This window comes from Mustela putorius, unplaced genomic scaffold (genome assembly GCF_011764305.1).
Source record: "Mustela putorius furo isolate JIRA1106 unplaced genomic scaffold, ASM1176430v1.1 tig00000580_pilon_pilon_pilon, whole genome shotgun sequence".
Lineage (NCBI taxonomy): Eukaryota > Metazoa > Chordata > Mammalia > Carnivora > Mustelidae > Mustela > Mustela putorius.
In genome coordinates, this window is record NW_025421423.1 from 15350838 (window position 1) to 15371399 (window position 20562).

At 39.5% G+C, this 20562-nt stretch overlaps 1 protein-coding gene across 6 annotated transcripts in view; it reads right to left on the reverse strand.

Moving 5' to 3' along the window:
* Positions 1–20238, reverse strand: part of PTBP3 (polypyrimidine tract binding protein 3) — a 116680-nt gene extending 96442 nt beyond the window's left edge. For 2 of the 6 annotated variants that reach the window (XM_045081710.1, XM_045081709.1), the window contains exons 1-2: positions 20046–20238; positions 17076–17109 (exon numbers count right to left, since the gene is read on the reverse strand). In XM_045081710.1, the coding sequence (XP_044937645.1) occupies positions 17076–17109; positions 20046–20053 (42 nt within the window). In that variant the 5' untranslated portion in view covers positions 20054–20238. Of the gene's footprint in view, positions 1–17075; positions 17110–20045 lie in introns of those variants that run through there. The other 4 variants (XM_045081712.1, XM_045081711.1, XM_013053865.2 and 1 more) reach the window with 2 other exon arrangements.
* Between the last annotated feature and the right edge of the window lie 324 nt (positions 20239–20562).

Sequence of the window (20562 nt, forward strand, 5' to 3'; positions counted from 1 at the left end):
GAGGGAGAAGCAGGCTCCCCGCTGAGCAGGGAACCCGATGCAGGGCTCAAGCCCAGGACCCTGGGATTATGACCAGAGCTGAAGGCAGCCACTTAACCGAGCCACCCACGGACCCCTATCATACCAGTATTTAAAACAAAACAAAATCCAGTTACACTAAAAATAAGCAAACACACTAATACATAAAATTCAAATCAAAAGACTCCACATGGCCAAAAAAAAGCTTCATAAGCAGATCAAACGACACAGGGAGTACTATGTACAATTCATGTAGACAAAGGATTTATCTCTCTAATTTACAAAGAGCTTCTAAGTTGAAAAGAAAGACCGACTGAGCTAAAAGATAAGTAAAGGACGAGAACCAACACCCAAAAGAAAGGGGAATACAACCACCCTTAAAGATATATAAATACGCTCTACCTCACTCACTCATATATTAAAACACAAAACATTAGGGGCGCCTGGGTGGCTCAGTCGTTAAGCATCTGCCTTGGGCTCAGGTCCTGATCCCAGGGGCCTGGGACAGAGCCCTGCACTGGGTTCCCTGCTTTGCAGGAAGCCTGCCTGCTTCTCCTTCTCCCTCTGCTGCTCCCCTTCTTGTGTTCCCTCTCTCGCTGTGTCTCTCTCTGTCAAATAAATAAATAAAATCTTTAAAAAAAAAAAAAAAAAAAACCTTAAACCGAGATAACATTTCTCACCAGTAAGACTGGCAAAAATCCAAAAGTTCAACAGCATAATCTCACCAAGAACATAGTCATGCAAAATAGTACTATTGCAATGGAGTTTCTGGTATTATTTACCTGCAACATATTTAAAATTTGATATAGCAATCCCATGTCAAGACTCTACTTCACAGATACACCTGCATATACAGGAAATATCTATAAAGATTAGTCATTAGGAACTGTTCATTATAGCACAGTACTGTAAATAACTTAAGAGTCCACCAACAGAGGACCTAATGAATTAACTTCTATATCCACAAAATATTCTGCAGCTGTTAAAAAAAACTAGAATGGGATGCCTAGCTGGCTTAGTACGCAGAACACGTGACTCTTGATCTCAGGATTTTGAGCTCAAGCCCCACAATGGGTGTAGAGATTACTTTAAAATAAATAAAATCTTCCGGGACGCCTGGGTGGCTCAGTTGGTTAAGCAGCTGCCTTCGGCTCAGGTCATGATCCCAGCGTCCTGGGTTCAAGTCCCACATCAGGCTCCTTGCTCCGCAGGGAGCCTGCTTCTCCCTCTGACTCTGCCTTCCACGCTGTCTGCCTGTGCTTGTGTTTGCTCACTCTCTGACAAATAAATAAATAAAATCTTTAAAAAAAAAAAAAAATAAATAAAATAAAATAAAATAAAATAAAATAAATAAAATCTTCCTTAAAAAATTAGAAAGGGGGAAACTCTGAGGAAAATTCCTTCTGCTTTGTTGAGAAAATTAAAGTGAAGAGCAGTGTATATAAATATGCTGCCTTCTGTACTGGAAGAGGAAGAGAATGGTAGGCTTCCTTCACTCATGTCCCGTCCACAGTTTGACTCAAAGCTAAAACCTCGGGGCGCCTGGGTGGCTCAGTGGGTTAAAGCCTCTGCCTTCGGCTCAGGTCATGATCTCAGGGTCCTGGGATGTATACTTGCCTTTACTTGCATAAACGGTATCAGAAAAGTAAATGAAAAGCTAATAAAATTATTACCTTTGGGGGAAAGACTAGAAGGGCAACACTGCACATGAGACTTCTCCTATATACATATGACTGAACTTATTTTTTGTTGAACTACCTCTGTTCTCTTAACTTTTATTTATGAATTTTTACTTTCATCAAATACATGCCCTATATCAACTATTATAAAGAAGTTTATATGATAAAGCAAATCCCTCCACCCAATCCTAATCTTTAAATAGTTCTCAGACTTTGTAATGGTTGTCCCTATAACCCTAGATAATATGGTTACACCACTACTTCTGAGTTATCAACTTTAAAAATAAACCAACTTAGGGTGCCTGGGTGGCTCAGTCAGTTCAGCATCTGCCTTGGGCTCTGGTCATGATCTCAGGGTCTTGGGATCAAGCCCTGCATCATAATGGCTTCCGGCCCAGCAGGGAATCTGCTCCTCTCTCTCTCTCTCTCTCTCTCTCTCTCTCCCCCCCGCCCCTCCCCAGTTTGTTCTCTGTCTCAAATAAAGTCTTTAGAAAAATAAAAATTTAAAAATTTAAAACACCAACTCTAATATTAAAACTTAAAAATGTATCTCTTATTAAACTTTTCTATTTTCTTGCCCTCTTAATGTTTGAAATATATGCTATTAATTTTAATTATTAAATAAGTAACCTTTAAATCTTAAATACTAAACTTCATAATTTTATTGTTTATTTTGTCAATCTGACCACCTCTTACTTCTCCATTTTGAAAGACAAAACTGTTAGGAAAAATAATCTGTGCTCTCCTTCCCTGCCTCTGCCAGCTTCACTTTTATTTTTTATCCTTATAGTTGCTACATTCTGCCCTGCAACAAGAGAATGGTAGGCTTCCTTCACTCATGTCCCGTCCACAGTTTGACTCAAAGCTAAAACCTCAGGGCGCCTGGGCGGCTCAGTGGGTTAAAGCCTCTGCCTTCGGCTCAGGTCATGATCTCAGGGTCCTGGGATGGAGCCCAGCGGGCTCTCTATTCAGCAGGGAGCCTGCTTCCCCCTCTCTCTGCCTGCCTCTCTGCCTACTTGTGATCTCTATCTGTCAAATAAATAAATAAAATCTTTAAAAAAAAGAAAAAGAAAAAAAAGCCCTTTGTTTCCTAAAGAAAATGAGAAGTATGTATAATCCAAAATTAAAATTCTGGGTCATCATCATGATGATGAAATATAATAGGGAAAAAAGATAATCAACAGTTGAGTTGAAATGTTAATACATGCCTCTTACAAACTAATAGAACAAACATATAAAATATGACCAGAAAAAAACAAATACAATCAATAACTTGAATTAATAGATCCAATGACTACAGAAACAGACATCCAACTAAGAAAACACACTTACAAAAAAAGATACTGTGTCAGGTGGGCAAACTTGATTTGTAAAGGGCCAAATATTAAGTATTTAAGGCTTTGCTGAACATACGGTCTCTGCCACAACTATACAAAAGCAACCAGACAATATGAAAACGAATAAGCATGACTGTCTTCCATAAAACGTCACTTACAGACGCTGAGACTCAAATCTCATCTAATTTTCACTTATCACAAGATACAGTATTTTTTTTTTTTAACTATTTGCAAGGGTAAAAGCCATTTTAGCATTTAAGCTTAACAGATGGCAGTGAACTCTATTTAGCCCTTGGGTCATAGTTTGCCAATTCCTGCATTAGTTCCTAAAAAAAAGATCTCAATATAATCTAAAAGAATACACTGGACAGAAACTCTACAATAAAAATAGAAACAATAACAAAAGAGTAGCTAATGTCTGGAAACTAAAATTTTAACACCAGTGAACAACCCTGAGTTAAAAAGGACTTTTTTTAAATTATAAGAAAACTGTAAAAATACTTGATATAATGAAATGAAAACACAAACTTGTGGTTTCCAAATTTAATTCCTTAAGATAAATTTACAGTTGAAACAGGAAATTAAAAAATTAGTGGATTAATTATCCAATTCAAAGAAGTTAGGAAAGTAGCAAGAGAACAAACCCAAACAAACATGAAAGAAGAAAAAATTTTAAACAACAGAAAACCATGAAATCAAGAACTGAAAATCTCTTAAAGATTCATAAAAACCAAAAACTGATTCTTTTAAAACAATACCTGGGCCTCTGGCATAACAGATCAAGAACAAAAGAAACAATTCAGAACAAAAAAAAAAAAAAAAAAAAAAGAATAAAAGGCTACAGAGATTAAAAATTAACATGAGTATTATAAACTACAGAATAAACTTATGAAATAAATAATCAAATGAATACATTCCTAGAAAAATATAAAATTCCAAAATTACTGTGAGAGGAAACAACTTGAATTAAACCATATGAGTTAAAGATGTTGAATCAATAAATAAAGACTTCCCATCTTCTACTCCCAACCCAGGCCCAGATGGCTTTGCAAGTTAGATCAACCAAACTTTCAAGGGAAAAACAATAAATTTACAGTGGAAAACCTAGCAAATGCAACCTTAACCAAGTATCAAAATTAACACTACAAGTAAGAACAAATCAACACCATTTGCCTTCTGATATAATACACTCAGAAAAAAACATCATTTCTGGGGTATTCCTGCCAAAAACACACAACCTAAATCGAGACACAAAGGAATGGATTAAATTCAACGTGAGGGACACTCTACACAATGAAGCAAGAACTGACATAACTACAAAGAAATAAAAAATCTGTAATTATGGATGGAAATGCCAATTCTCTCCTCTTTCAGTACTTAACAGAACAAAAAGAAAATCAGTAAATATATCAGAAAACTTGAATTTTTTTTTCAAGATTTTATTTATTTGACACAGAGAGAGAGGAGAGATAGCCAGAGAGGGAATACAAGCTGGGGAGTGGCAGAGGGAGAAGCAGGCTTCCCGCCAAGCAGGGAGCCTAACACAGGGCTCAATCCCAGGACCCTGGGATCACGACCTGAGCCGAAGGCAGATATTTAACGACCAAGCTACCCAGGAGCTCCTTGAATTTTCTTTGTTTTAAAGTAATCTATACACCTAACGTGGGGCTCAAACACACAGCCTCCAAGATCTAAAGTTGGACGCTCTACTAACTGAGCCAACCAGGCACCCAAAAGACTTGAATTTTCAAACAGCTTATTTTATTGACATTTATAAGGCAATACACTTAACAAAAGTAGACTATACACTCTTTTCAAATGTATATAGACCATTCATACATACTATATGCTTGACATTAAAACAAATTCCAGGAAATGTAGAAAGACTGAAATGATACAATACAAAGTAACCTTAAAAAAGAGTAACACACACACACAAAAAAAGAGTAACATGAAGATATCTGGAAAAACCTAAAATATTACAAATTAAACCACACACTTAGAAACAACCATGGGTCACAGGAGAAATCACAAAAGAAAATATTTTAAACTGAGTGAAAGTAAAAACCCAGTATAACAGGGGTGTCTGGGTGGCTCAGTCGGTTAAGCATCCAACTCTCAGCTTTCGCTCAGGTGGTGATCTCATGGGTTGTGAGATCCAGCCCTGTCTCCAGCTCCTAGCTCAGCTGGGAGTCTGCTTGGAGATTCTTTCCCTCTGCATCTCCCCCTCACTTGCACACACCAGTATATGAAAATCTGTGGGATACAGCTAAAGAAATTTAAAATCTGAATTAACACAGGATCTATTTTTTAAAACCTGAGTTCATAATTTAAAACTTTACCACAAATAGCTATCTTGAATTTTATCAAAGATTTAAGGAACAAATAATACTAATCTTAAACAAACACTTTATGAAAAGGAAAACTTTCTAACTCATGTCAGTTTTGGTCACTTAATATTTTCTGTCTTTTGAGGAATTTGTACATTTCATTTAAGTGACGTATCTCCTACTTTCTTGCAGTTTTATTCACTCTCAATAAAAATGAAAACAATAAATCAAACTTTTGGGATGTGGCTAAAGCTGTGTTTACAAGAAAATTTATAGCATTAAAATGATTACATTAAAAATATATCAAGTAAAAAAAAAATATATGGAGTGAAAATACCAAGTGTTGGTGAGAATTATAATAATAGTAACTCTCAAACACTGTCAATCAGTACTGGAACTATCATAAAGCTGAACATGTATATTATCCCTACACCACTCTGTACTCTCTTATGGAGTAATAGGCAAACCTTTAAGATGATCCCCACTGTCTAGTATTCACATCCAGTATAACACCCTACCCTTCAGTGTAGGCTACACCTAGCAACATACCTCTAAGAACAGAATACTTTAGCAAAAATGATAGGTTGCCCCTCTCAGATTAGGTTTCGAAAAACTGACTTCTGCTTAACTCTTACTCTATTGGTTACTTGGGAGAAACAAGTTGCTGAAGCAAGCTCCACTATGGAGAGACCCACACGGCGAGTAAATTAGGCCGGCCTTTAACCAACAACAAATGAGGAAGTGAGGCCCTCAGGTCAACAGCTCTGGAGGAACAGACTCTGGCCAATTATATGACCGAGCTTGGAAGCAGATTCTTCCACAGAAGATAACTGCAGCATCTACCAATACCTTGATAACACTCTTGTGTAAGTGCCCCAAAGTCAGAGGACTCAGCTAAGCCACACCTAGATTCCTGACCCACAGAAGATGTAAGAGAATAAATTTTAATAACAGAGTGAAAGTGATGAAATAGAAAAATCAAACAAGAGAAAATAAATGAAACCAAAAATTGCCTTCTGAAAAAGATCAGTCATACTGAAAACCTCTAGCTAGACCAATTAGCAAAAAAAGAAAGACAACATGAATTACTGATATCAGAAATTAAAAGATGAAAATCATTACAGATCCTAGAGATTAATAAGATAAGGAAATATTAGCAATTTTATGCACATATATTCAACAATTTAGCTGCAATACACAAATACCTTGAACAATCCAAATCCAACATCCATTCATGTTAATAAAAAACAGCAAACAATGAACAGAAAGCAATTTTTTAAAGGTTTTTACTTATTTATTTGAAAGAGAAAGAGAATGAAAGAGAGAGAGCATGAGAAGGGGGAGGGTCAGAGTGAGAAGCAGACTTCCTGCCAAGCAGGGAGCCCTATGCGGGACACAATCCCAGGACTCCAGGATCATGACCCAAACCGAAGATAATGGCTGGACCAACTGAGCCACCCAAGCACCCAGAAAGCAATTTTTTTTTTTAAACAAAGCTACAATCTTTTTTTTTTTTTAGATTATTTATGTATTTGACAGAGATCACAAGCACTCAGAGAAGCAGGCAGGCAGAGAGGGAAGCAGGCCCCTCACTGAGCAAAGAGCCCAATGCGGGGCTCGATCCCAGGACCCTGAGATCATGACCTGAGCCGAAGGCAGAGGCTTATTAACCCACTGAGCCACCAGGCGCCCCAGAAAGCAATGTTTTAACAGGAGCAAGGCATCTAAGAAAAACCTACAGCTAATGAAGATGTACTGCTTTCCCTTATGAGCAGGAAGAAGACAAGCATGTTGTCACCTCTACTTAGCATTACACTGGAGGTCTTAAATTTTAGATTAAGGCATGAAAAAAAATCATAAGAAATGAAACTATATTTACAGATGACATGATCATGTACATAAAAAAATCCTAAGCAATTAAAAAATACAATAACAAAATGTGCAAAGTATTTCTGTATATTGACAAGAACACAACTTACAATAAAAAGGAAAAAGGAATATATTTAAAATATACATGTAGGGGCGCCTGGGTAGCTCAGTGGGTTAAAGCCTCTGTCTTCAGCTCGGGTCATGATCTCAGGGTCCTGGGACTGAGCTCTGCATTGGACTCTCTGCTCAGCAGGGAGCCTGCTTCCTCCTCTCTCTCTGCCTGCCTCTCTGCCTACTGTCATCTCTCTCTGTGTCAAATATATAAATAAAATCTTTTATATATATATATATATATATATATATACACACACACACACACACACACATGTAAACCTGTTTATTTCAGGTTTACATAGGTTAAAATATACATGTAAACCTGTTTATTTCAGTAAACACCGAATATATATATATATATATATATACACACACACATATATAATGTACATATACAGGTTAAATATATATTTTACATATATTTACATAAATATATAAACAATATATACAGGTTATATATGCATAAAAATAATATGTACACAGATTAAAATATACATGTAAACCTGTTTATTTCAGTAAACACTGAGAACTACAAAGCAGCACTAAAAGAAATTACAGAAGACCTAAAAATTTGATATACTCTATTCCACAAATTACAAAACTCACTATGGCTGAAACATCAATTTCTCCATAATTGACCCATATAGTCTATGCAACCCAACTCATCCCAGCTTCTAGACAGAAACTGATGAGCTGATTGTAAACTTTCAAGGAAAATACAAATGACTTAGTATAACTAAAACAATATTGATAAAGAATAACAAAGTTGGAGGACCTACGCTAGATCTTGATCTTTTTTTTTTTTTAAGATTTTATTTATTTATTTGACAGACAGAGATCACAAGTAGGCAGACAGGCAGGCAGAGAGAGACTGAGAGAGGGAAGCAGGCTCCCCGCTGAGCAGAGAGCCCGATGTGGGACTCGATCCCAGGACCCTGAGATCACGACCCGAGCTGAAGGCAGCAGCCCAACCCACTGAGCCAACCAGGCGCCCCACTAGATCTTGATCTTAAGGCACTGTATAAATCCACTGTTTTCAAAACAGGGTGATATTAACATAATAAATAGATAATGGATAAAAATTCATTGTGCATAAACAGACACTAATGTTGAGCTGATTTTCAAATAATGGTACCAAAACAATTCATTACAGAAAGGAAATCCTTTTTAACAAAAGGTGCAGAACTAACTTGATAACCCTATGGAAACAAGTCAATCTGCACCTCTAAGACACACAAAAACAAATCTGAGATTCACCTCAGACCTAACCTTTTAAAAAGTTCAAAGTAGAGGCTTCTTAAAACAAATAAAGAGTATCTTTCTACCTTTGGGATAAGCAGAGTTCTTAGACAAGAACAAAAAGCCATAACCAAAACATGGAAAAGAAGTTTATCAAAATTAAATAGTCTTTGAGGAGCTTATAAACATAACTAGAATAGGGAAACCAGTAAAAAACTATTTAAAATAAGTATAATGTGCTGAGAGGAGAGATAAATGAAATCAAAACCAGGGAAGGTAAAAAAATGGAATGAAGAAAATAAAAACAAAGAACAAGTGAATGAACAGTGTTACAAAGAAAACCACAGGCCCAAAATGGCATCACTTAAGACAAATCATGAAATCTGGACTTAATCCCTAACCTACTAGCAGTTTCATCCTCCCCCAGAATTGTCTTAACCCGTCAGTCAAGAATTTTCTGATCAGCCTCAATAAAATAATCTGTCAAAGAGCACTCTCTCAATCCCCCAGAGGAAGATGAGGTAATCTGCATAATAAGACCCCTGTAAAAGAAGGTGATCTTGCCTAAACAATTCTTTTCTTTCACTAGTAACTTCTTGCCCCACCTTCCTTCCTTTAAAAACCTATGTTGTACAACACCTGAAGCTCCCCTCTTATTCACTGGGATGCTACCTGATTCATGAATCACTTAAGAAATCCAATTAGATCTTCAAATTTAACTAGACTGACTTTGTTTTTTTTTTTTTTTTTTAAGATTTTATTCATTTATTTGACAGACAGAGATCACAAGTAGGCAGAGAGAGAGAGGAGGAAGCAGGCTCCCTGTGTAGCAGAAAGCCGGATGAGGGGCTTGATCACAGGACTCTGGGATTATTACCTGAGCCAAAGGCAGAGGCTTAACCCACTGAGCCACCCAGGCGCCCCTGATTTTGTTTTTTAACAATAGAAAACAATTATGGATAAGGTAGGTATTAACACAACTAATTCATCCCCTGAAGTGCGGGGATATACAATTAAAAGACAGACTGTCAGACAAGATTTAAAGAACACCTTACTAGGGGCACCTGGGTGGCTTTTGTCTGCTTTCGGCTCAGCTCAGGATCCCAGGGTCCTGTCAGCTCCCTGCTCAACAAGGAACCTGCTTCTTCTTCTCCCTCTGCCCCCTCTACCAACATGCTCCAGCTTGCTCTCATTCGCTCTTCCTCTACCTTGTTGTATTCTTTCAAATAAATAAATAAAAGCTTTTTTTAAAAAAACAATCCTGGGATGCCTCAGTGGTGCAGTCAGTTGAGCATCTGCCTTCAGCTCATGATCCAGGTCATGATCCCTGGAGTCCCACCTTGGCGGGGAAGGGGGAGGAGCGGGCGTCCGCGCTCAGCGGGAAGCCTGCTTCTCCCTCTGCCTGCTGCTCCCCCTACTTGTGAGAGTTCTTTCTCTCTCTCTCTTGCTCTCTGACAAATAAATAAAACCCTTTAAATAAATAAAATCCTAAAATAGTTTTTAAAAAACAGTCTTACTATATGCTATCTACAGGAACCCATCTTTTTTTTCCCCAGTTTTTCATCTAATTATTTATTTAAGTAACCTATACACCCAATGCAGAGCTGGAACTCACCACCCTGAGATCAATCAAGAGTCACAGGCTCTTCCGAATGAGCCTGCCAGGCAGGCAAGAATAGCAAGAAATCTATTTTTAAAAAAAATAGGTAGGGGTACCTGAGTGGCTCAGTCAGTCAGTGTCTGCCTTCAGCTCGAGTCATAATTTCAAGGTCCTGGTCCACAATAGCCAAACTATGGAAAGAGCCTAGATGTGTCCATCAACACATGAATGGATAAACAAGATGTGGTGTACACACACACAGGAATATTATGCAGCCATCAAAAAATGAAATCTTGCCATTTGCAAGGATGCAGATGGAACTAGAGAGTATTATGCTAAGCGAAATAAGTCAATCACAGAAAGACAGTTATCATATGATCTCACTGATATGAGGAATTTGAGAAAGGAGATGGAGGATCATAGGGGAAGGGAGGGAAAATGAAACAAGATGAAACCAGAGAGAGAGACAAAATATAAAAGACTCTTAATCTCGGGAAAACAACTGAGAGTTGCTGGAGTGGAGTGGGAGGGATGGAGTGTCTGGGTGATAGACACTGGAAAGGGTATGTGCTATAGTGAGTGCTGTGAATTGTGTTAAGACTGATGAATCACGGACCTGTACCACTGAAATAAATAATACATTATACGTTAAAAAAAATAATAATAATTTCAGGTTCCTGGCTGGGATCAAGACCTGTGTGGGGCTCCCTGCTCAATGGAAAGTCGGCTTCCCCTTCTGCCCCTCCCTACTGTTCATATGCTCTTTCCTCTCTCTCTCTCAATTAAAATCTTTAAAAAATTAAAAATTAAAGTTAAATTTCTTTTTAAAGTAGGTAAAAAGGGCACCTGCTTAAGCACCCAACTCTGTTTTGGCTCAGGTCATGATCTTAGGGTCCTGAGATCAAGCCCCACATGCTCTGTATTCAGAGCTAGTCTGCTTAAGACTCTCCCTCAGCTCCTCTCCCCATGTCCTCTCTTCCTCCCTCCCTCCCTCTCTCTTCCTAAAAATAAATAAATCTTTTCTTTTTTAATATTTTATTTATTTGCGAGAGCATGGGGCAGGGGACAGAGGCAGAGGGAGAAGCAGACTCCCTGGTAAACAGGGAGCCCGAAGTAAGGCTCAGTCCCAGGACCACAGGACCACGACCCAAGCCGAAGGCAGCCATTCAACCAACTGAACCACCCAGGCACCCCAATAAACCAAATCTTTAAAAAAAAAAAAAAAAAAAAGGTAAAAAACTTGATAGACTGGGGCACTTGGGTGGCTCAGTGGGTTAAGCCTCTGCCTTCAGCTCAGGTCTTGATCTCAGGGTCCTGGGATAGAGCCCCCGCACCGGGCTCTCTGCTTGGCAGGGACCCTGCTTCCCCCTCCCCCTCTGCCTGCCTTTCTGCCTACTTGTGATCTCTCTCTGTGTCCAACAAATAAATAAAATCTTTAAAAAAAAAAAAACAGACAGTCACAAAGATATGTGAATGGCTAAAAACACACGAACGGGTAGAAATATGCAAAAAGGTAAGTGCCACCACCAGTTATGCGGTCAGTGTAAATTAAAAGTATAATGAGATACCGTTAGCAATTCTGGTTAAACCCACTAGAATGGATAAAAGTGAAGACTGGCAAAATGCACATGTAAACAAGGATGTGGGCAACCTAAACTCTAATACAAAGCTAGTTAAGAGTATAAAGTGGTACAACATTTAAAAGAAAATAGTTTGACAGTCTCTTACAAATTTAAACATACACATTATCTAATTTTATTCTTAGGTATGGTGTAGAATGAAACATACATCTACTCAAAGACATAAACAAATGATCATAGCAGCTTTATTCAGAATAGCCCAAATCTAAAAAGAACCCAAACATCTACCAACATGAGAACAGACTTTTTTTTAAAGATTTTATTTATTTATTTGACAGAGAGAGAGGAGAGAGATTACAAGTAGGCAGAGAGGGAGGGAGAAGCAGGCTCCCCGCCAAGCAGAGACCCCGATGCAGGGCTCGATCCCAGGACCCTGTGATCGCAACCTGAGCCAAAGGCAGACGCTTCACGCACTGAGCCACCAGGCGCCCCAAGAACAGATTTTTAAATACTGTAATATGTTCACATAATGGAATATTCTCAGAAATAAAAATAATCAACCACTGATACATGCAACATGGCTGAAGCTAAAAATCATTTTGCTGAGGGGCGCTTGGCTGGCTCAGTCCGTCGGTTGAGGGACCAGCTGAGCAACCGACTCTTGGTTTTAGCTCAGATGGTGATCTCAGGGTGATGAGATGGGGCAGAGACCATGCAGAGTCTGCTAAGGACTCTTTCTCTGGTTCCTTCTGCCCATCCCCCCCAATAAATAAATCTATAAACAAATAATCATTTTGCTGAGTAAGAGAAGTCAGACATCAAAGAGCTGTGTATATGATGTGTAAATATTTTATTCCATTTAAGTTCAGAAACAGGAAAAAATAATCTACAATGATAGAAATCAGAACAGTTGCCTAGAATGAGTCTGGAAAAAGACAACAAAGAATATTTTAGGGTGATATTCTAGTGCCTTGACTGGGGAGGAGGAAACACAGGTGGATACATTTGTTAAAATTTATTGCACTGTGTACCCTTGAGTACACACTGTGTACCCTTGAGTACACACTGTGTACCCTTGCACTGTGTACCCTTCACTCTATGTAAATTACAGCCCAATTTAAAAAAAAATTCCACCAAAGGCCTTCCATATTTTGTACAGCTCAAGCACAGCAGCAGGCAAGCATTTTCTAAAAAGGGCCAGAAAGTAAATATTTTAGGCTTCGTGGTCATATGATAACTGCTTCAACTATTCAATTCTACCATTCTATTGTGAAAGTCACCAGACAATATGGAATTAGCATGGCTCGGTTCCAACAAAATTATTTACAAAACAGGTGGCAAGCTGGATTTGGTCCACAGCCTGGAGTTTGCTAAGCTCTGGTCAAGCAAATAAAAAATGAATCTTCAAAATTAATTTAAATTTGTTATATTGCTCTCTCCTTTATACTGACAGGGCGGTACTTATTAGAAGCCAATTTTAGTCCACTAAACGTGAGTTTTTCTATACTCATCTAATCATTTAAAATAGGAAGACTACTCAGAAAAACATATGGAGTATCATCATTTTAAAAAGATCAGGTTTTAGGGGAGCGGGTGCCTGTCGGATAAGTGGCCAATTCTTGATTTTGACTCAGGTCATGATCTCTCCATCCTGAGACTGAGCAGCATCAGCCTCCCAGCTCAGCAGAGAGTCGGCTTCTCTCCCTCCTCCTCTGGTCTCCCCCTTCCCCAGCTCAAGAGAGAGAGAGAGAGAAGAAATAGAGAATGAGCAGGGGAAGAGGGAGAGGGAGAAGCAGACTCACTGCTGGGGAGCCCAACAGGGAGTTCAATCTCAAAACCCTGAAGACCATGACCTGGGTGAGCCAAAGTCAGACTCAATGGCCTGAGACACCCAGGTGCCCAAAAATCATTTGCTTTAATAACGATTATAGTACTTTGGGAAAATAACCAAAAATACGGGAAATACTTGAGTTTCAGATAAACTAGTTAGTAAATAAAATATAAGCTGTAAATTTAAAATATACTTAGGTACACACACAAAAAGCTATGTTACCCACAATGCTGACAGTCTGATTTATCCAGTATAATAAAAAAAATTTTTTTTAAGATTTTATTTATTCATTCTTGAGAAACAGAGAGGCAGAGGCAGAGGGAGAAACAGGCTCCCTGTTTCAGGGAGCCCAATGCAGGACTCGATCCCAGGACCCTGGGATTAAGACCCAAGCTAAAGGCAGATCCTTTAACCAACTGAGCCACCCAGACACTCTGGTATAATAAAGTTCTTGAGGGCGCCTGGGTGGCTCAGTGGGTTAAGCCGCTGCCTTCGGCTCAGGTCATGATCTCGGGGTCCTGGGATCGAGGCCCGCATCGGGCTCTCTGCTCAGCGGGGAGCCTGCTTCCCTCTCTCTCTCTGCCTGCCTCTCTGTCTACTTGTGATCTCTCTCTGTCAAATAAATAAATAAAATCTTTAAAAAAAAAAAAAAAAAAAAAAGTTCTTGACATATTTTCATTATCAGTCATCTCTAAAAATAATGCAGCTTTCTTCCCCTAAAATAAAGGATTTCATATTTAAGGATATGTTTAATTCTTTAAAAATGAAATGCATATTTTTCTGAATCCGGGAAAGCAGCTTATGAACCATAACCTGAAATCCACTTTTGCCACTGGCTGAAACTATTTGTTGTATTGTCATATTCAGATAACAAACAGAGGAAGGTAACGGACATTCCTTTTTTTTTTTTTTTTTTTTTTTAGTAACTGACATTCTTAAAGGACTTATTTAAATTTGCTTATTTTGGTTTATATAATCTAGATGAATTATGAGCCTTATCAGCCTATTACCTGGTAACTAAACTCCCTGGATGGGATCCAAGAAAGAAGGAGAACTATCTTAAGAAAAATATTCTATATAATGAGTAATTTATTGCCATTTCCAATATTTAAGTCTATAAAAATACAGAATGCCTAGTGAAACAACTAAGTCAGCTGATCTCTTCAGAGCAGGATGTGATCTTTGTTTTCAAAGTGCTTGCTACTTAACAGGTAGTAAGAAATCAAAATCATGTATTCAAACCTGGTTGCCATGTCTAATCTTTTTCTTTTATTTATCGTTAAGATATATTTTCCCCCATAATAAAAAAGCCATAATATCCCTTCAAGCATAATGTCTCTACTCAAAAATGGTTAAGTTTTTTAAATGTCTCATGTATTCATTTATGCCAGATAAACTTTAGAATCGCAAATCACATTTCAGCTAAAACCAAACAACATTCACTGTTTTTTATTTTTGAAGATTTTACTTATTTATTTGAGAGAGAGAGAGACAGAGACAGAGTGAGAGAGCATGAGAGGGGAGGTCAGAGGGAGAAGCAGACTCCCCATAGAGCTGGGAGCCTGATGTGGGACTCGATCCCAGGACCTGAGCTGAAGGCAGTCACTTAACCAACTGAGCCGCCTAGGCACCCCAACATTCACTTTAGATATCCTTTCCCTCACAGGCACCTATAGAGTCACCAAAAGTGGTCCTAGATATGAGCCTGCAGTTTCTAATCTCTTAGTGTCATTCCCAAAAGAGAAAGTAACTTACGTATCTGTGAAAAAAAAAAAAAAAGAAGAAGAAAAGCATATCTCACTAAAGAGATTCCTTCATTTATTTTCAATTCATAAAATATGTTCAAAGTTTGCCAAAGCAAGCTAACTCCACCCAACCTCAAAAGACAGTATAAGCAGTGGTTCCCTATTATGTTAATGTTAAGAATCCTATTGTTAGTTTCATATGGTATTATGCTTATTTTTTATGGTATTTTAAGAATAAGAGCACCGCCACCACATCCAGTAACTGCAAATGTGGAAGTGCTGAAATTGCTACAAGTGCAAGAAGAGATGAAGAAGAGATACAGGAAGACAGAAAGTGGTGAAACAACCGTATACAAAATACATATAATATAAACACAAATTATTTATTTTTGTTTTCTGAAGTAATCCAAACCATAAGTGGCATCTAGAACTAGATTCCTAACTCGGGTACATCAAATATCAAATTGCTAAAGGAAACCTTAACACACCCGTTTATATTTTAAAAGCCTCATATTGGTGAATATTGTTTACTTGATTTGTATTTTAGAATTCAATAAATGAGAAAACTGATAAAACTAATGTGACTTAGAAGAGTTATTACTGTAAAATATTAATTATCCAGATCTCCTGTTCACTTTCTAGACAGAACCCTTATTATTTAAAAAAAAAAAAAAAAAAAAAAGTCAGGCTTTGGAACCAGGAAGACATGGGTTTGAACTCTGGTGCATAACACCTTGAAAACAAACTCTCTGCACCTATTTTTACATCTCTAAAATGGGAATTTGGGGCACCTGGGTGGCTCAGTGCATTAAGCCTCTGCCTTCGGCTCAGGTCACGATCTCAGGGTCCTGGGATCCAGTCCCGCATCGGGCTCTCTGCTCAGCAGGGAGCCTGCTTCCTCCTCTCTCTCTGCCTGCCTGTCTACCTACTTGTGATCTCTATCTGTCAAATAAATAAATAAAATATTTAAATAAAATAAAATAAAATAAAATGGGAATTTATTGGGGTGCCTGGGTGGCTCAGTCGTTAAGCATCTGCCTTCAGCTCAGGCCATGATCCCAGGGTCCTGGGATAGAGTCCCACATCAGAATCCCTGCTCAGCAGAAAGCCTGCTTCTCCCTCTCCCACTCCCCCTACTCGTGTTCCCTCTCTCGCTTTGTCTCTCTGTCAAATAAGTAAAATCTTTAAAATAAAATAAAATGGGAATTTTTAATACCTACCTTGAAAAACTATCATAATTAGTGAAATATGTGTAAAGCAGCTGACACATACTAGGAATTGAAGAAACTTTAGCTGCTATTACTATTTTATTTCTCATAAATACAACCAAGAGAAAATAGAAGAACAAACATGATAGGGAAATACAGTCTAGACTACATCTTAACTCGTAAAACAAAACAAAATCAAATAAATGAACTCTGATAATTCAAGTAAAAACTTTGTAAAAAGTAAAAGTAAAGTATTTTGTAAGAAAGTAAAAGTAACTTTGGGCTAACTTTCATTTTAGTCATACAAGATAATGTTGTATGTAAAATCCAAAATCTATATAATTATGTAAAATCCAAAATCAGCTACAGATCCACTTATTTTGGGGCTAGATAAAAATGAAAGATTATTATCACACAGTAAAACATAATTTTATGAACAGATGAGATGATTATCACCACTGGGGAAAAAAAATGCCAAAACAAAGATTTTAAAAAGCTTATGAAAGGATAGTAAAAGAGTCCTACCTTTAAACCGACTGCTATAAGATCTGTAACAACACTGTATGGAAAAAGTAAAAAGAGAAAATGGGAAACAAAGTTAGAGAACAAGTTTTTCAAAGACAGAGATAATAAGATTAAAGAAAAAAAGGAAAAGCATTATAATAATAAAAATTAATAAAAATAAGAATGTGATGAATTGTGAAATGTTAATACAAAGGAAAGTGATGGGACAGTCTAGCAGAGTATAAAGCAAAGCTTCAACCACAATTTAAGAAATAAAAAGTAAGTCCAATTCTTTTAGCATTTATTAAAATACAGCTGCTTCAATAAAATGACTAACATGTGTTTATCTATTTACCTCTATTTAACAAATCCAAATCAAAACTTAAAATTGCCAAAGTTCATTCTTTTAAATCACTGGTCTGAATTACCGTGTTTTAAAACTTTAAATAAAACAAAACTAGTTGAGTGGCTTTTACAGAAATAGAAGGTATCTTGCAAATTTCCATTTACCACCCAAAACAGCTCACCAAAATACAACTAAGATAGTCTCTCAGAACTAAAATAAATGCAAATATTAAATTTCAGACCTGAAAATTTTCAAGATGTGCTTTTTATTTTTTCTTTTTTTTCAAGATCTGCTTTTTAAAAAAACTCTACCACATCAAAACTGTGTTTAAGTATAAATTATCTCAGGAGGAAATGAACACGTACACACACACACACACACACACACGACAGTTGGGATTTGAGGAAGAACTAGAAAGATATATTGACTGGTGGATTGATATTTCTTTTTGAACTATCCAAAATAATGAAAAAGGATCTTTTCAGGCTGTGGGAAAATGCAGAAAGTTAGTTAGCCTCCAGAAAGCAGTCACTGGGTTCAAAACCACATCCCTTAACCCCAAGGTGTAAAAACTCCTATAAAGTTCTCCAAACAGAAATCCATCTTTTCTCACACCAAAACAATCTTCAATTACAGTCTGCCTTCATATCACCTAAAAGAAAGCTCTAACTAAATTCTATATATTGTTAATATCCTATAATGCCATTACTTAATAAAAGTAAAAAAAAAATTATGAATCTGGATTGTTCAATGATGCAAATTTGTTTTAAACAATAACCATGTAAAAAAATAAACAATAACCATGTCGATTTTTAATTTTTTCTTATAAACTCTGGAAACTTGCAATTCATTTGTCTGAAATTTAAATGCGACAAATAACACTGCACAGAAAATAAGACTGTATAGGTCCTGGACTTAATTTCCAGAATGTCTCACTGCCCCACGTATACAAACCAAAAGACTCATTCCTAGCTTTAAAGCCACGTATAGGGTGAAGAGTTATTAAACTATCCAAAAGAGTAAGTTTGCACTTCTCAGTTACCCAAGAGTTTAATAGTCAAGATGCGTAAGTGGAGTCTTTTGTCATCACTATCACACTATCAATTTTCCAATACAAAAAAGCTAGCTTGCTTCCATGGCTCAAGTCAAACTGTCTAACCACAACGCACTACACACAGTGAGACGCTAATTTCACAATCTTTCTGAACTGAAATGTTGGCATAATCACACAAATTAAAGCAGCAAAACTTTGCACACATATAAAGTGTAACCGAAGCAGGTGATGTGAAATGAGTTCTCAACAATGTCCTCAGAAAACTTTCAATTAAACAACGAATACCGCTTCAATTAAATTAAAACAAAATATAGAACATCACAACCATCAGTGAAATCTAAAACCGCACTCTAAAATCTGCAGCAGAGTGCAATTAGCATTCAAATGAGTTAATCCAAATATCATACAGACTTAACGTTATGAAAGTAGATAAAAGAAGTCTAACGAAGGCAAAAATTGTTGGAAGATTCCATTGTCTTTACACAGCATGGCAACAGTCATCAACTCTATGGTAACATGTACAAGGCTTTTACTGTTTACGCAAGTTCCACATATTCTACAACCAGGGGGGTTACAGATATGTTGTCCTCAAAAGCAAGTAAAAGGCCAAACAAAAACTCAAATATATAATGAGAATGAATAGTGGATTTGCAAGCTCTAACAGAGCCGGAGATATTTTTTAAATCTTGATATGCACATGCTACAATTAATACACGAAGATCCTAATCTAGTCGTTTCTTTGAATATTACATTATCTATCAGGTTCCACGCCATATCCCTGGGTTCTCAGCGAAATTTTTCTATCCGTGAATCCAGAATATTTTTATTTTGGCCACGGACCTCATTCACTTTCAGAGCGTCTGAACGCTCCCGAAAATTGCAGAAATTCACGAAGTTTCTTTTGGGGGTATGTGGGGGCTGCGGTCCACGATCACCAGGTCCAGACGCCCGGTATACAGAGGTCTTAGCACAGCTCGCAGACCCGGTCCGGAGACCTCGGCGGGTTCCCCCGCACGTCGACACGCCGCGGGGGGCCCTGGCTTCGGGACCAGGTCGCCGCCCAGACGTGCCCCGACGCGTGCACTCGCCGTCTGCCTCTCCGCGGCCACTCGCCTCCCCACCAGGGGAAGCGCCAACGCTCGCCCCACCTCACCGGTAAACAGCAACTCCCCAAGCGGGAGGACGCCCGCCCCGAGCGCCGCCTCCGCCTCCCCCAGCGCAGCGCACCATTTTCTGAGAGGAAGTGTCGGCAGGCCCGGCCGGGCTCCCCGGACTCTGCGCGCGGAGGGCGGACCCCGGCACCCCGCGGCTGCACCCGGCGGCTGCACCCGGCTTTCCTCCGCTTCCGGGTGTGAGGATATGAAGGGGCGGACATTACGGGGGCGCCCCAGCCGGGGGAGAAGAGGGGGCGGCGGACCGCCCCTCCGCGATTCCGGGCGCCCGGAAGCCCCGCCGTCGGGACTCGGCCGGGGTCGCTCCCCCGGCCGCCGGCGCAGCGCCCGGCTCCCCGGCCGTGGCGCGTCCGGCCGAGAGCCGAAAGGAAGCGGGGCAACCGCAGCCCCGCACAACCGCTGCGCCCTCGAGTACTTACCCATCCATGGCCCAGACGGACGAGCGCACGGTGCGGGGACTGACGGGTTCACCGCGAGCGGAGGGCGGAGGCGGCGGCAGCCGGGTGGCTCCGGGGACCGACAAGCGGCGCCTCTCCGGAGCCCCGCCGGCTAGGAGGTGGAGGAGAGTGGGAAACAGGGGCGGAGACCAGGGACGCTCCCGCCACAGCCGCGCCCCCGCCTTCCCCACCCCGCAAGCGCGTCCCCGCCTCGCCTCGCCCCGCCCCCTAGGGTCGACGCCCTCCCTCTGCCCCGCCCCCAGCCGGCCTCCCGCTCGGCTCCAGGGCGCCCTCTTCCTGCCGTCGCCCTAAGACTCCGCCTCCCGGCCTCTCTCCCCAGCGCGTGCTCGCGCATCGCCCCCGCTTCCCTTCTGCGTTCACGGGAGCGCGCTCCTTGTGCTTCCCGCTCAGTCGCCCCGCCCGCCCACCGGCGGGCCCCGCCGGCTTTCCGGCCGCTCTGCCTTGGGCTGCTGGGCTCGGACACCTCCGTCTCCCCGTG